The sequence below is a fragment of the Cetorhinus maximus genome, chromosome 9, assembly GCF_964194155.1.
Source record: "Cetorhinus maximus chromosome 9, sCetMax3.hap1.1, whole genome shotgun sequence".
Classification (NCBI taxonomy): Eukaryota; Metazoa; Chordata; class Chondrichthyes; order Lamniformes; family Cetorhinidae; genus Cetorhinus; species Cetorhinus maximus.
This window is the reverse complement of record NC_135887.1, coordinates 113,796,029-113,812,538: the sequence shown is the minus strand read 5'-3', so window position 1 is coordinate 113,812,538 and position 16,510 is coordinate 113,796,029. Positions and strand designations below refer to the sequence as shown.

The window sequence follows — 16,510 nt, the reverse complement described above, 5'->3', positions numbered from 1 at the left end:
TGAAACTGGAGCTAACAAGGGACCGAGTCAGCTTTAATTTTCTCATACTTGCAGCTGCCTCATGCAGTGTTTCCTTTAAACTGCCAGCACCTTAAATATAATCTAATACTGTACATTATGCGCCCAAGCACTTGGCAACAGGTAGATCCTTAAGATGTTTATCCCTCACTTTATATTCCGGAATCTTATTTCCTCCTACAGTTGCACATTTGTTATTACCTTTAGCAACACCTCCCAGAGGGTTCCACCGTGCCACTGGTGCCAGACTTCTCGGAGTGCCTGAATTCCTAGAGTATCGCGTTCCTGATTTGTGAAATGCTAACTTGCGCATGTTAAATTGTATTAGATCTGATTCAAGCCAAACCTTTCTCACTCATTGCTGTCCCATTTAAATCGGCATCGTCGACATAGCCTGAGCAGAGGGTGATGAAGTAACTCACTCATTCTCATTTCAGATGGGTGGGGTAAAGAGATGTTCAAACAGGAGGGGGAAAGTGCACTGAAATAACTATTTAAGAGTACGGTCGATCAGATAAGGAACATAAGCCCCACCCCCACCAACATTCCCCCCCCCCCCCCTCCCCCCACCCCACCACCACCACACCCCGCCACTTTCTTGCCTTCCAAGTAAACTTTATTTCGAGGGGCTAAAATTCCTCGGGGATCCTTGGAGGAGGGAACTGAAGAGAAAGCGCGCTGAGTAATTAGCACGGCGTTTTTAAGGCGGGCAGTTTTGCAAATCCCCAGCGATCACATCTGCCAAGTGATAGCGAGCAGCCGAGCTTTGGAAGCCATTTATCTCCGATGTACGTGAGCAGGTCACAGCCGGTGCTGCTGGACAGGGGAAGCTGACTGTGATTCGGACATGGACTGGGTTGGAACTCCCTCGCAGCACTGATCGTATCAACATTAAAAAAAAGAAAGCTGCCTCCGGCCGACCAAGAAGGCGTTAGGTGGTGGGCTGGGGAGCAGATTTGAGAGGCAAGAGGCCAAAAGCAGCTTCCACACACACACACACACACAAACACAGAGCTTGGTAGGGGTGCGGTTGAAAGCGCTGAGCTTACCAAGAACAGTGCAAGAAATCATTGGTGCTGTCCACGGTCCTGAAGCCTTGATGTTGGGACTATAGACGCCGATGAGAAGGAACTACTCTTCCTCTGTCCTGTGGAGCGGCCGTTGAGCCCCATTCAGAAGGATGTTGATGGGAAATGACTGGAGACAGAGAGGACGAGCTTTGTCAGAAAGCGCTCAATATAGTGACCGAACTCTGCTTTAAAGGGTTGGTGGAGCACGAAAGCTGTCTGGATTTTTCTTACTATCTCCGGGATCGAGGCCGACCACGCCATACAGATTCAGGTACAGCATCGGGCTAGTTGTTCCCTTTTGACATGTATTAAAAGTACAAGCGGGGCAAATTCTTATCTTGCTACTTGTGCGAATGAATAGATTAACCCTTCATTTTTAAACGTAGTAAACTGCTCGGAATGTCCATTTTACCAATCCCCACCGACTCCTCTCATATTTAAGAACATCTTACATCTTACCTGAAGCGAATTACAGGTGATTGCCATGTATATAATGATGTGTTGCTTCAGTCTCCTGCATCTCGGCATTTAGAGTCCCAGCACCTAAAGAGTTAAATTGTAGTTGCCATTTGTCTTGGTCTCCAGTTACGCAAAAGATCTGACCAAGTGACTGCTCCCAAGTGTTGCTTCGTAGAAAAGTTTGTGTGGCGGTGAGCTAGAGGACTGTTATCGGCAACTTATATTTTAGTTCAAATATAGTATAACTATCTGAAGTTGTTTATCATCGAATGGAAGCCAATCTTTGAAGTTAATTTAGTTATAAAATCTAGCTTCCTAAAACTGTCCAAATTCATTGGGAAAGTAGTATTTGATACATTGTGGGAGTGGTACAAAAATGTAGGTCATTCACTAATCTATTTCTCCAATTACTAATCGTTTTAAAATTAACCCTAACCTATCTGGACTGTGTTGGGAGAGGGGAAACGAAAGCATTGGTCGCATGTTAAAGAATTAAGTTTGGATGGACTGGTCTTGATAATGATGCAGCGCCGCTGTCATGAACCCTTTAAACAGCGACCGTTTAATCGGGGTTTGCTATGCCTTCTGTTGCTTTCTTCTCTGTAATCATCGAACGCCAGACTCACAGGCCCCTGCCGAGCCTCCAGACATAATCGATAACCGAATGGTTTAAATAAAATTCCACCAGGCATTGTGCATGTTTTACAAACGAGGAGAGTGATTGGATCCTCACCCAGATAGGAGGGAGAGTCAACTGCGGGAAAAAGCGATAAATTTCAGCCGCAAAGTTGGAGGCAAAACTATTCAATGTTTGCATTCATTGCACGGCTTACAGCTACGTTAAGCCGGCCTTGATTTATGCGGCACTGTTAAATACGAGACTTAACATTAATTTAACCACAGCTTTACATATCGTCGCCACGCCCTATTGCCATTTTGATTCCCCAAATGTGCACATCACAGAAAAGCCAAGTTTTCTTGAAGTGATGGAGAAATCAACATCAATTATTACTTTGCTTGTCCATCCAACTTATGTGTTTACTGGAGTTTCTCAGGGGAAAGGTGGGGTTGTTGCTTTAGGATCTGGGGCTTGTATTCCTATATGGTGTACATGTAATGACCCCTTATATTGGTATGGACGATATAAAATGCGTTCTGTAAATATCGTCAACTGTTTCTTGGAGTTAAATTGTTTTTACTTTCTATGAGTATAGTTGCCATTTTTTAAATGTTGCATTTTCTTTTTGATAGATTATATATACACTAAAGCTATCATTATAATAACGGTAAATATATCAGCTTTGGGGAGGGGAATTGGATAGCGAAAGCTTTTAGTGCTGTACTTTCACCCCTGGGATCCAGCTTTGAATCCATTAATTAATTTGCGTTATTGGTAATCCACTTCCTGGTAGATGCTGGTGAACAGCACTTAATTGCTTGTGAGTCAGGATACACTGGCACTAAGTGTCACAAAGATATCTGGAGGATATAGGGATAGCTGTCTTATGAAATTAAAGAAAAAGATCATTGGTGCAGCGGGAAGCATTTTTATTGTTCAGGTATTTTGCAGGGCAAAGTATGGAGTCTTTTATTTTGACCTTTCAACTCATTTTTGGGTGACTTGTGATGATCTGGAATGTTCTACCTTAAAGGGCAGTGGAAACAGATTCAACAGTAGCTTCCAAAAGCAAATAAAATGTCCCAAGGTGCTTCACAGAAGCATTATAAAACAAAGTATGACATTGAGCCACATAAGGAGACATGAGGCCAGATGACCAAATGTAGATTTTAAGTAGTGTCTTCAAGGTGGAATGCAAGGTAGAGAGACAGAGAGATGTAGAAAGAGTATTCCAGAGCTTGTGGCCTGGACAAATGAATTGGATATTTACCTGAAATGGAAAACTTTGCAGGACTATGAGGAAAAGAATAGGAGAGTGGGACTAGTCGGCTATCTCTTTCAAAAAGATACAATGGGCTGAATGGCTGCTTTCTGTGTTCTATCTGGAAACGAGCTTCTGGCTGCTAAGATGGTTTCTGTAGAGAAATGGCAGACATGTATTGCTCAGTTTAACCTACCACCAATTTACAGAAACCAAATTTAACAATAGAAATACTCACAGACAGCAGGATGCCAGAAACCAACTTGGGAGCCTTGAACAAAAGTTATGTTCATGGTTGAAATGAAGAGTTAGTGCTGGATAATGTAATTTGTCTTCCATTTGCATTATAAGTGTTTATTAATGTGATCTATTCAGCAGAAGTAAACCCATCTTTTAAGGAATTTCATCTACATTAAGAGAAGTTAATGTAGAGCTTCTACTAGCATGGACACTAATGAGCTCCAACTGCTCAAATTACAAAAGGAAAGGAAAACGCCCTCTTACCAATTCTACCTCTCTCTCCCTCCTGCAAAAATCTCATCCTTCTGCTTTTGTAGTTTCATTCATTCCTGCTTTGGGTTGGCCTTCCCTTCTATTATTGAGAAAAACACTTGGAAGAAAGTTTTTGAAAATACTTGTGCAGCAATCTGCACGTGATGCACGCTGAAACTTCAGTGCAGCCTAGTGGGAGTTTTGTATTGTCAGAAGTACTTTGGATGAGATGGTAAGTATGTTCAGGTGGATGTAAAAGATCTCATGGTGTCAAAAGAAAAAGGAAGACTTACATTTAAAAAGCACCTTTCATGACCTCAACTATGTTCCAAAACACTTCACAGCCAATGAAACACTGTTGAAGTGTAGTCACTGTGTTATATAGGGAACATGGCTGCAAATTTGTGCACAGTAAGCTCCCAGCAATGTGATGACAATGCGATCTGATTTTAGTGATGTTGGTTGGAGGATACATATTGGCCAGGTCACTGATGAGGGCATATCTGTTCCTTCTTCAAACTAATGTCATTGGGCTTTTTCATGCCCACCTGAGAGGTGCAGATGGGGCTTTGGTTTAACACGCCATCTGAAAAGAACACTTCCAACAGTGCAGTAGCCCCGCACTGGGTGTGTCAGACTTGATTTTTTTTTTCAGTTCTGATGAAAGGTCATCATCTGAAATGTTGGTCCAGATCATCCAGTCCCAATAGGCGCGAACACTGAGACATTTGCAAGTATTGAAGGGCACAACAGAGTCAGAAGTTCTTGGGAGCTGGCTTATGCAGGCACCACAAACTTCTGATTCACCAGAAATGGCTTCATGGGAGTCCCTCCTGATGGTACTGCTGGGACCTATCAGCAAGTAAACCTGGGCTGTTTGCCCAGGACTTTACCTATTTTACCCTGATTTATTTAGAGCTGTTCTGCTAGGAGCACAATGCTGCTCACCCACCCTCCCGCATCCCACCCCTGCCCTGGAATCCCAGGGCTCCTTATTCCCACTGATGTCAGACCTGAATCAGAGGTGCCATTTGGGGGGAAATCGGCAGTGAAGGCAGATGTGAGGTGGGTGAGCGGCACCAGGGATGTGGAGTGAGAGAGGAGTTAGAATTAAAAATTGATTATAAATGACAACACTGAATTGAAGATAAACTTCAAGGCATGTGCCTTCAGTTCATGACAACATGGTTTTGGGGACATGGTTTTGCTTCAGCTATGCTTTGCCACTAAGTCTCGCATTTCTCCTCGATAATTGATCCACACTGCAGCCATGGGAGGAAGTTCCCATTGTAGCCAATGGGAATGGTAAGAACCCAATTTAAAATGCCATCCGCAGCATAGGTCACAGCTTCACTGCTCATAGGATGATCTGTAATTGAGTGACTTGCTAGGCCATTTCAGAGGCAATTACATGGCTTTAAGTCTGGAGTCACATAGAGGCCAGACAAGGTCAGGATGGCAGAGTTCTTCCCCTAAAAGGCATTAATGAGATGTGAAATGAGTTTTTACAATCCAGTAGTTAGATGGTCACCATTACTGACACAGATAGATTTAATAAACTGAATTGAAATTCCACAGATGCCATGATGGAATTTGAATTCCTGTCTCCAGATCCTTATTCCAAGGCCTCTAGATTACTAGTTTCATAATATGGAATCATAGAATCAAAATATGGTTACAGCACTGAAGGAGGCCCCATTCAGCCAGTTGTGTCGGTGCTGGCCCTCTGAAGGAACAATTCACCTAGTGCCACTCCCTGCCGTTCCCCCATTACCCTACAACTTTTTCCTTTTCAGATAATGACCCAGTTCTCTTTTGAATGCTCAGTTGACCCTGCCCCCACTGCACCCTCAAGCAGCACATTCCAGATCCTAACCACTCGCAACGTGAAAAAAGCTTTTCCTCATTCTACCATTTCTGCGTTGCGTTGTCCTGAAGTTGTGGCTTAACATTTTTGATTTTCCTTCGTATTCTCCATGCCTCCTGAAAGGCCTCCTCAGTCACTTCCTTTCAACATGGAAGAGTCAAAGTTTTGCCATGGGCACCAGATCTGAACATAGTATTGAAATTGAGTTCAGGAAGTGTTCTGCATTGTCAGAGGTGCAGTCCTTCACATTGAAAACAAGACCTCACCAGAACACTTTAAAGTATGATAGGGTGGCTCTGTGTTATAGCCTACTGTTTTGACAATGTCATTCCACCTTCAATTTGTTTTATTGATTGCTGCTTTACAATGACTAGATGTGGTCACTGTTGAGTCAACTATTACTCTCCTCTATCTAGGTGATTTCCAGGCGTTAAGTTGCTCATTTTGCTTGCATTGATCAGGAAGTGACCGGAAAATGCAATATCTGGAGATGGAGAAAAAGACACTTTGGAGCCAGATATTAGGCAGAACTAATGTACCATTTTTGTTAAATGTGGATGTAGTTAGCAATTTGTTACCATCCATAGATTGATTTTTTAAAAATTATTGTTTGTTCATAGCCTATCGCTAATAACCCTTGAGAAGGTTGTGGTGAGCCGCCTTCTTGAACTGCTGCAGTCCATTTGGTGTAGGTAGATCCACAGTGCTGTTAGGGAGGGAGTTCCAGGATTTTGACCCAACAGTGATGAAAGAACAGTGATTATAGTTCCAAAGTGGGATGGTGTGTGACTTGGAGGGTAACTTGTAGCAGTGCTGTTCCCAATATCCCTGTTGCTCCTCTTGTTCTTCTAGATGGTAGAAGTTGAGGGTTTGAAAGGAGCCTTGGCAAGTTGCTGCAGTACATTTTGTAGATGGTACACACTGCAGCCACAGTGTGTCAATGGTGGAGGAAGTGAAATGTTTATGATGATGGATGCTTGATTGCCACCCCAAACTGTTTTGTCCTGGATGTTATTGAGTTTCTTGAGTGTTGTTGGAGCGGCACTTATCCAGGCAAATGGAGAGTATTCCATCACACTCCTGACTTGTGCTTTGTAGATGGTAGACAGGTTTGGGACAAACATAGTGAGGGAAACAAAATTAAAGTGCTTAGCATCATTGGAAATGGATAAATCATCAGGCCCAGATAACATATATCACACGTTGCTAAGGAAAGAATTAGTTGAAGCATTGATCATCATTTTCCAATCCTCTCTGGCTACAGGCATTGTCACAGAGGACTGGAAGATTTCTAACATTTTACCATTGTTTAAAAAGGGAGGAAGATATAGGCAGAGTCACAGTCACCCTAACCTCGGTAGTGGGCAAATTATTGTTAAAAATTCTGACAGCATTTATCATCAATTAGAAAGACACAGATTAATCAAAGACAGTCAGAATGGATTTGTTGAGGATAGATTGTGTCTGAATGACTTGACTGAATTTTTTGAGGAGGTAACAAGCAGGGTCGATGAGGGTAACATGTTTAATGTAGTCTACATGGACTTTAGCAAGGCTTTTGACAAAGTCCCAAATGGAATACTGGTCAGAAAATTAAAAGCTCATGGGATCCAAGGGAAAGTGGTGAGTCGCATCCAAAATTGAAAGGTTATGGTTGACAGGTGTTCTTGTGAATGGAAGAATGTTTCCAGTGGAGTTCTGCAGGGCTCAGTACTAGGTGCCTTGTTTTTGCTGGTATAGAGAAATGGCAAATGGAATTTAATCTGGAAGCATTTGGGGAGGACAAACAAGGCAAGGAATACACAATAAATGGCAGGACTCTGAGAAGTGTTGAAGAACAGACTCTAAGGTCCTTCTATGTCCACAAACTCCTGAAGGTGGCTGGACAGGTAGATAATGTGGTCAAGAAGGCATAAAGGCTTACCTTCCTTTATTGGCTGAAGCCTAGAATATAGGAGCTGGGAGGTTACACTGGAACTGTATAAAACACTAGTTAGGCCGTAACTGATGCACTGCAACAACTCGCCAAGGTTTATTCGACAGGACCTTTGAAACCCTCAACTTCTACTACCTAGAATAACAAGGGCAACACTGCTGCAAGTTCCCCTCCAAGTCACACACCGGGCTGAATTTGCCGTCGGCGAGCAGGGGGCGGGGCCCACTCGCCGATGCGTAAAACGACGCGGGATGATGTCGGGGAGAACCCCCGATGTCATCCCGCCCCATTTAAATTTTCAGGAAGGCGGAGGCTCAGCAAAATCAGCTGTGCGCCCGCTGACCTGTCAATGGCAAATTGAGGCCATAGACAGAATCATTAAAACAATTAAAGGACCTGCCCGTCCAACCTTAAGTGGGCGGGCATGCCAGGAGCCCCAGCGGCAAATAGAGAAAACATGAAATCTCGGGCAGAATTTTCTGCCCACCAGGCAGGCAGGCCCGACCCAATATCCGGCGGGCGGGGAGCCGATCCCCGCCGGAGAAGCGGGCCCCGCCGCCATTTTACATGGGTGGGCCAATTAAGGCCCGCCCAGCATGATGTCCGCCAGGAAGCGCTTTGTGCTCCCTGTGCGGGCGGGGGGGATTCCTCAAAAGCGAGACTGCGCTCTTTCGCGCATGCAGACGAAAGAGCGCACATCCCCCTGAGGCTAAGTGCTGCCTCAGGGAGATCGCTGACAGTTTTAAAAACGTTAAAAATAGAAAAAAAAAATCCTTAACATGTCCCCCTCATGTGACAATGTCACATGAGATGGGACATGTTCATAAATTAAGCTAAAACGTCATTAAACTTTTAAAATCCCAACATGAAACCTTATCCCGCCGGTGGATGAGGTTTCATGTTTTCTCTATTTGCCGCCGGGGCTCCTGGCCTGCCCGCCAACCTTAAGGTTGGACGGGCAGGTCCTTTAATCGTTGCAATGATCCTGTCAATGGCCTCAATTGGCCATTGACAGGTCGGCAGGCGCACAGCTGATTTTGCTGCGGGCCCACCTTCCTGAAACTTTAAATGGTGCGGGATGATGTCGGGGGTTTCCCCCGAGGTCATCCCGTGTCATTTTATGCATTGGTAAGCAAGCCCCGCCCCCCTGCTCGTCGACGGCAAAATTCAGCCCCTCATCCACCGGCGGGATGAGGTTTCATGTAGGGTTTTAAACAGTTTAATAAAGTTTTAATATAATTTATGAACATGTCCCATCTCATGTGACATTGTCACATGAGGGATACATGTTAAGGATTTTTTTTTCTCTATTTTTAATGTTTTTAAAAGTGTCAGCAATCTCCCTGAGGCAGCACTTAGCCTCAGGGGGATGTGCGCTCTTTTGTGCGCTTGCGCAAAAGAGTGCACACTTGCTTTTGGGGAACCCCCCACTGCCCGCACAGGGAGTGCATAGCACTTCCCAGCGGACATCATGCTGGGCGGGTCTTAATTGGCCCGCCCACATAAAATGGCGGCAGGGCCCACTTCTCTGGCAGGGATCGACTCCCCGCCCACGGGAAATTGGGTCGGGCCCGCCCGCCCGGCAGGCAGAAAATTCTGCCCACCATTCCAATTCGGAACTATAATCACTGTCCAGTTCTGGTTAATGCATTACAGGAAGGATGTGATCACACTAGAGAGTGCACAGAGGAGATTTACAAGGCTATTGCCAGCAGGAATGGAGAATTTTAGGCACGAGGAAAGATTGAACAGCTTGGGGTTGTTTTCTTTGGAACAGAGGAGCCTGAGGGGAGATTTAATTGAGGTGTATCGATTTTGGGGGGCCTAGATAGAGGGGAGAGGTCAATAATCAGGGTCATAGATTTAAACTAGTTGGTAAAATGATGGAGGAGAGTTGAGGAACAGCCTTGTTCACCCAGGGGGTGGCAGGTGTCTGGAACTCACTGCCTGAAAGGGTGGTAGAGCTAGTAACCCTCATTGCATTTAAGAAACAGTTGGAATTGTGTTTCAGTCTGTTGGCCTACACTAGCACATGGCGCGGAATTGCTTTAAGAATTGCTTTCTTTTTAAGAAGCTGGCTTATATACTGCTTGTTGAGTGAGGCCTCATGATCTCACTTACTCATTTTCTGTGCTATCTTCAATAGAGTTTGATATAGCCAGAATTCCCCACAGACCTAACCAACTGTCAGTAGTTTAATAATTTGTTGTATTTTTACAAAGGGAAAATTATTACAAAGAAAGAAGTTGGAAGTGTAAAGTGCCTCTAGATTGTCTCCAAGTATTTCACAACCAATGAATTACATTTGAAGTACAGTCATTCTTTTATTTAAGCAATGCTTTTGTGTATAGTAAGTTCTAACAAACAAAGGTTTGCCCCGTGGGTTATAGCTATCAGGGAAGATTGAACAGGCCGCTGAGTATCTTTTCTGTAGAGGAAATAAAGCTGAGGGGGTGACCTAATAGAGTTCTTAACAATTATGAAAGGCTTTGATGGGTAGATGTGGGGAAGATGCAGGCAAGACCAGATCTAGGAGCCATAAATATCAAATAGTTACTAATAAAACCAATAGGAAATACAAGAGAAGTGTCTTTACCCAGGGAGTGATGAGAATATGGAACTCACTGTCACAAAAAGTAGTTGAGGCAAATAGCAAAGATTTAAAAGGAAGCTGGATAAATGCAAGAAAGGAATAGAAGGTTATGCTGATAAGGTGGGAGGAGACTGATGTAGCACGTAAATATTGACATAAACTTGATGGTCCAAATGGCCTCTTTCTGTAGTGTAAATTCAATGTAAATGGTATAAATAACCAGTTAATCTGTGTTTAGATGTGTTGAAGAATGATGGTTTTGGATGAAAGACTTCAGTTATGTGTAAACGCTAGAGAAACTGAGATTGTCCTCCCTAGGGCAGAGAAAGGATAAGGAAGATTCATCAGACTGATTGCAAATTGAGAGGCCGCGATAGACTTAATTAAGAAGAACTGTCTCCAGTGATGAGAGGGTCAGTAACCAAAGGACACAGATTTAAGACTATTGGCAAGAGAACCAGAGAGTAGATGAGGAGAATTGTTTTTACATAGCAAGCTTACTTTATCTGGAATGCATTGCCTGATAGGATGGTGGAAACAGATTCACTAGTAACATTAAACAGGTGCTGGATAAATACTTAAAAATCTTGGGGCTTTGGGGAAAGAGCAGGGATTAATTGGAAAGTTCTTTTAAAGAGCTGGCACAGGCACAGTGGGCTGAATGACCCCCTTCCGCACTGTATCATTCTATGAAAATAGAAGAAATCCCTGATCCCTTAAATAAGACTCTGGGGTTCTTTACATCTCACAGAAGGAGAGCATTGCTAATGACAACAGACTTCCTCAGTTCTACTTTTAAGTGTTAGCCTAAATTATCTGTGCCAATCCTGGGGTAGCAAATGAACTGACCACCATCCAACAGACAATAGTGATGCAAGCAAGTCAAGCTGACACTGAAGAATGAAGTCATTAAGAACTGTGATAACATTTTTGCACCAAATTCAAATTTCTTAGGTTCTTCTTTCGAAGCCTGTTTGATTGTAGTCCCACTTGCCATTTACCAGTCTCCAGCCAAATGTGCCCTTTTCCTCATCGCACTTTTGGTATTTTGAAGAATTGCAGACAGTTTACAGAATAGAAACAACCCATTCAGTCCAACTTGTGTCTGCCAGTGATTATGCTTCTGACCAACATATCCTTCCATTCCTTCCTCCCTCATGTACTTATCCAGCTTCCCTTTTAAGTGCATCAATACCATTTGCCTCAACTACTCCCTCTGGTAACAGTTTCCACATTCTCACTACCCACTGGGTAAAGAAGTTTATTCTGAATTCCCTATTGGATTTATCTATGTCTAATATTTATGGCCCCTAGTTTTGGAATCCGTCATGGTGGAAACAGCTTCTCTTCACCGACCCCATCAAGCTCCTGTGTAATCTGAAAGATATCTGTCAGGCATTATTCAACCTTCCCTTTTCCAGAGAAATGAACACCAGCCTGTTCAGTCTTTTCTGATAGTTATAACTACTCAGTTCTAGTATAATCTTTGTAAATCTTTTTTTTGCACAGTGCCTCCTATATTCTAGCTCTGACTAGGGACTTTATAGAGCACATGGCAATCTATTGAGAACATAAAGTTCTATATCAATGCAAGTTGGCCTGTTCCTTTTTATGGTGGAATAATTTTTCTCTCTTACAGCAGATGCAGTTCCTCAGTGTTAATAACATTCTTCCTCTGCCAACCTTGGCACACTTTCACAAAGACCAACAGGGGCACCACATAAGAACAAACATAGCACACTGGTGTGATCTGAAGAACCAGTTAACACATGTCCCCATCAAAGATGACATTAGCTCTTTCTAAACTGAACACCTTCTAAATAATCTCAAAATTAGATCTGAATTCCCTATATAAATCAATGTAATATCAGCAAAGGAATATGTTCATCTGACATTCCTCTAGTCTGCTGTTTTAGTGGGCACGTTATCCCATTTATAATAAAACCTATAATAAAACCACTTGCTGCCAGCATTAAAATAGCAGATGGGCAAGTGTCATATGGACATGTTAAACGTTTGCCTATTGAAATCAGAGGCAGTAACCTTCCAGTATCCATTTGCAATAATCTAATTAATGAGAAAGTGCACTGACTAACATTGGGTGTAAGAAGCACCAACAGTCTGCTGTACATTTAATTTTCTACAAAGTTCCATTTTTCTGATATTTAAAAATGAAATTTCATTGCGATACATCCCTGTGTTGGGTGAGAGGATTGACAGAAACTTGGATCAGATTACTGGATTTCCTCTTCCTGATGAAGATAGGTTGACATCTTCATCTGTCAGTCAGCAAGAAATTGGCTTAGAATCCTCTGAAATGCACACGCAAAATGTCAAAATAGATAAATGAGAGTTTCTGCAGCTTGGTTCACTCTAATCTGATGAAGGTCACAGATAACACTCAGATGAATGAATTCTTTGAAGCAAGAACCTTATATGCAATTAAATCCACATAACTGTGCTTGCAATCTAGAAACAGTTTAATCATGGTAGACTATTAAACACTTTGTTAAACATAGTGATGGGGGCTTATAGTCAAACCAGGATTTCTGAGTTTGGATTTTTATAAACCAAAAAGGATTTCTCATTTCCAGCTGAACCTTGGGCAAACTATTTCCCCTGATGGGAGAATGAGGGGACATGACCTTAAAATCAGAACTAGGGTATTTAGGAGGAAAAATCAGGAAAAACTTATCACACAAATGGTTGTAGAAATCTGGAATTTTCTTACCCCAAAAAGACAATGAATGCTGGGGAACAATTGGAGCTATGAAGACCAACATCAATTGATTTTTGTTGGATAAGGATATCAAGGACTGTGGAGTTAATGTGGGTAAATAAGGTGCAAATCAGCCATGATCTAATTGAATGGTGCAGCAAACTTGAAGATGCAGAATTGAGAAAGGATTTGTGGGATAATCTTTTCTGAGAATGATCTGTATCTAATAGACCAGCAAGATTCGCCAAAAGATCACGCCAACTGTTTAGATGAAGTCTCAAGATGCAGGTCCAAATGTTCCACCATTTAATTGGATCACGCCTGATCTCTATCATCATTCCATCTGCCCACTTTGGCTCCATATCCTTTACTATCCTTCAGTAACAAAAAAATCTATCAATCTTTGGTCTTGAAATTTTCAATTGAACCTCTAGCCTCAACAGCTTTCTGGGGAAGAGAATTCTAAATATCCACTACCCTTTGTGTGAAGAAGTGCCTCCCGACATCACCCCGGAATGGCCTGCCTCTAATCTTAAAGTTACATCCCCTTATTCTGGACTCCCCCACCAGAAGAAATAGTTTTTCTTTCTTTACCCTCTTGACCTTCTAGGGGATGCGCAAAAAATACCGGTCTTCCCTGTTGTAAATGCCATTAAGTGGTAGCAGCATGCCATTGTAATATAAAGGGGGAAGAATTTTCTCCCCGTCGGGCGGGCTGGTCGGGAACGGGTGCAGGCGGGTACTGAGCCAATCACCGCTTGCGATCGGCCGCATGCCGCCATTTTATGTGGGCGGGCCAATTACATGGGCGGGTGGGGGGAGGAGGGAGAGCTGGGGCCTATGCTCTTTCACGCATGCATGCGAGAGAGCGCAGAAATCTCCCTGAGGCACGGAGCTGCCTCAAATGTTATATAAGTATTTATTAATTTAATAAACCCTTCATGGAACATCAACTCACCCTTGGATGAGGTTTCATGAAAAATGCAAAGGCTGCCTGGGCTCTTTGCCTGCCTGCCGACCTTAAGGTTAAACGGGCAGCCCTGTCAAATTGATTAATTGTTTTATTAATGGCCTTAACAGGCCTTTGACAGTTCGCTGGATGCGCAGCCGACTCCGATGCGCGCCCGCTGAACGAAAGATCGGAATGACATGCGGTGACGCCGGGACGCATGCCCGAATTCACTCGGCGTCATTTTACGCGTTGGCGTGTGGGGCCCGCCCCCGCACACAGAACAGAAGATTCTACCCAAGGGTGTTCAGTAGAGCAAGGGTTAATGTGGGACTGGAGAATAGTACCGTCCAGGGTCTGATGTATAGAGTCACATGATGTAGATTTTGGGAGTAGAGTGTGGAAGGAGCCATCATAGAGGTAGCACTCATGCATCGCAGTACCTGAAATATGTATGTAGTGAGAGACTAAGCGAACCTTTACAACATTGCCAGTGATGCTCACATTCCAAGAATGAATTTTTTTTTCAATCCTTTAATCATGTTAAACTGTTTGAGAGAGTGCCAACCTTGAGTAATGTTTCTGCTGCCACAACGGAAGAGCAGTGGGCAAACTCTATGCTTGAAAAACCACTTCATGAGATGTAGGGTTTTGTTGCGGAACAGTGCATATTCATTACACATTCATAACCCATCAGTTAATTGAGGAAACAGCAACTTCAGGTATTAAGAGTGTATCCATAGGAATTGTGAGGCAAACAAAGGCCCATTGAATTCACCTTCTGTCTTCTTGGTGGATTCAGCTATAAAGAGGAAAATGTCAGTAATAGGACTAAATCGCCAGATCAGATTAGGGAAAAAGCTTAGTAAGGTGAGTGAGGTGAGATAGAAGGAGGAAATCAGCATAAGGGATTGTGTAGAGAAAAAGTGGGACATTAAAAATAAAAGTTGCAAAGATATGGAGTAAATATTTTCATTTTTTTTAATGAATAACACTAATGTTTTGGATGCTGTGGTTTAGTGAGACTAGCAACCAATTAAAATAGAAGAAGGACTAAGCGATAAATGATGAGGAACTAACAGAGATTGTGAGGAGAGCAGGATTTTGTTTTAAATAAAGCTGGGGGGAGTGTAAGGGAAAGAAATTTCAAAGAACAGTAAAAAGAAAATTGTTAGAAGTGTTGTAGGTCCCTGAGAGAGAAGATTGTCAATTTGTAGAGGAAAAGCAGAAAATGGCAGAACTTTTTAACAAATATTTCACATTGGTCTTTACTGATGAGAAGGTTATTAGAGAGATCAATCCTGAAGTGGCTGAAAGAAAGATGAGCAACGGATAAATGGAAAACTTTTGTTAAGTTAGTTAGGCTAAAGAAAGCCAAAGCAATAGTGCCCTGAGGAGATACATTCTCAAGCCCTCTGAGAGAACAGTCAGGACATTGCTGGAGCTCAGGATTGGCTGATGATGTGTGTCGGAGAGCTGGAGAATCGCCAAGGTAGAACTCATTTTTTTTTAAATTTGAGACTGAGCGACTCGAAGCAATTAAAAATCTGTTATGCTAGCAACCAGTATTGGCAAAAATTTCAAGAGCCTTTGATGAAGGTTAAAATTGAATTAATCTAGAAAGAGGGAAAATAGACAAAGACAGCACAGATTTGTAAGGAAATGATAATGTTTAACAAAACCTAAAAATTCTTTGAATAGGTAACAGGTGTGCTAGATGGGGGAAATGTGTGTGTTATACATCGATTTAAGGAAAGCCATTGACATGGGAGATTACAAGAGAAGATTAAGGGGTATGAAGTTAGGAGGAGGCTAGAAAAGCAGATAGCCAACTTCATTTTTCTCCCTTCTAAACAATTTTAGAATTAAGGACATTGTTTCGGAGTGGGTGGAAGTGGGAGGTGATGTTCCTTAGAGTTCAGGCCTGAGGCTACTTCTGTGTACACCAGTGATTTGGACATACAGCTAGAGAGAAAGAGGTCAGGATTTGGAGGAATCGAGAGAGGCGGTAGTGAACAAGAGGCGGGTGCCGTCAGATTCATGCTGGGCAGGCCATTTAGCATGCCATCTCCCCATGTGGCGAGTGGTCCCCCTTCCACAGGAGGAAGAGGCCTTTAATTTGCCACTTAAGGGCTTCAATTAGCTTCTGGGCGGGAGGGCCATCTATCATCATTCCTGCAACTGGAAAAATGCCGTGGCAGGAAGGCAATGGATACACCATCGCCTGGCTTCCCTCCCAATCTTTCAGCTTCTTGTTCCTTAAAGCCTCATAAAATTCCAACCCTTGCCTCTAAGTCCGAGGCCTGTGGGTTCAAATCCCACTCCAGGCACCTAATCCAGTGTAACACTGTTGGAGGTGTATCCATAGAAAAACATAAGAAGCAGGAGCTTAAGAGCCCACTCCAGCATTCAATGAGATTTATTTAATTCATTGAGTGTGTGTCACTGGCCAGGCCAGCATTTATTGCCCATCCCCAGAGGGGGCAGCTAAGAGTCAAGCACATTGCTGTGGGTCTGGAGTCACATA

General features: G+C 43.0%; 1 protein-coding gene across 1 annotated transcript in view; it reads left to right on the top strand.

Moving 5' to 3' along the window:
- Positions 1 to 1,211: 1,211 nt before the first annotated feature.
- Positions 1,212 to 16,510, top strand: part of syt9b (synaptotagmin IXb) — a 119,529-nt gene continuing 104,230 nt past the window's right edge. Inside the window, exon 1 of the mRNA XM_078547884.1 lies at positions 1,212 to 1,359. Within this exon, the coding sequence (XP_078404010.1) occupies positions 1,212 to 1,359 (148 nt within the window). The remainder of the gene's footprint in view (positions 1,360 to 16,510) is intronic.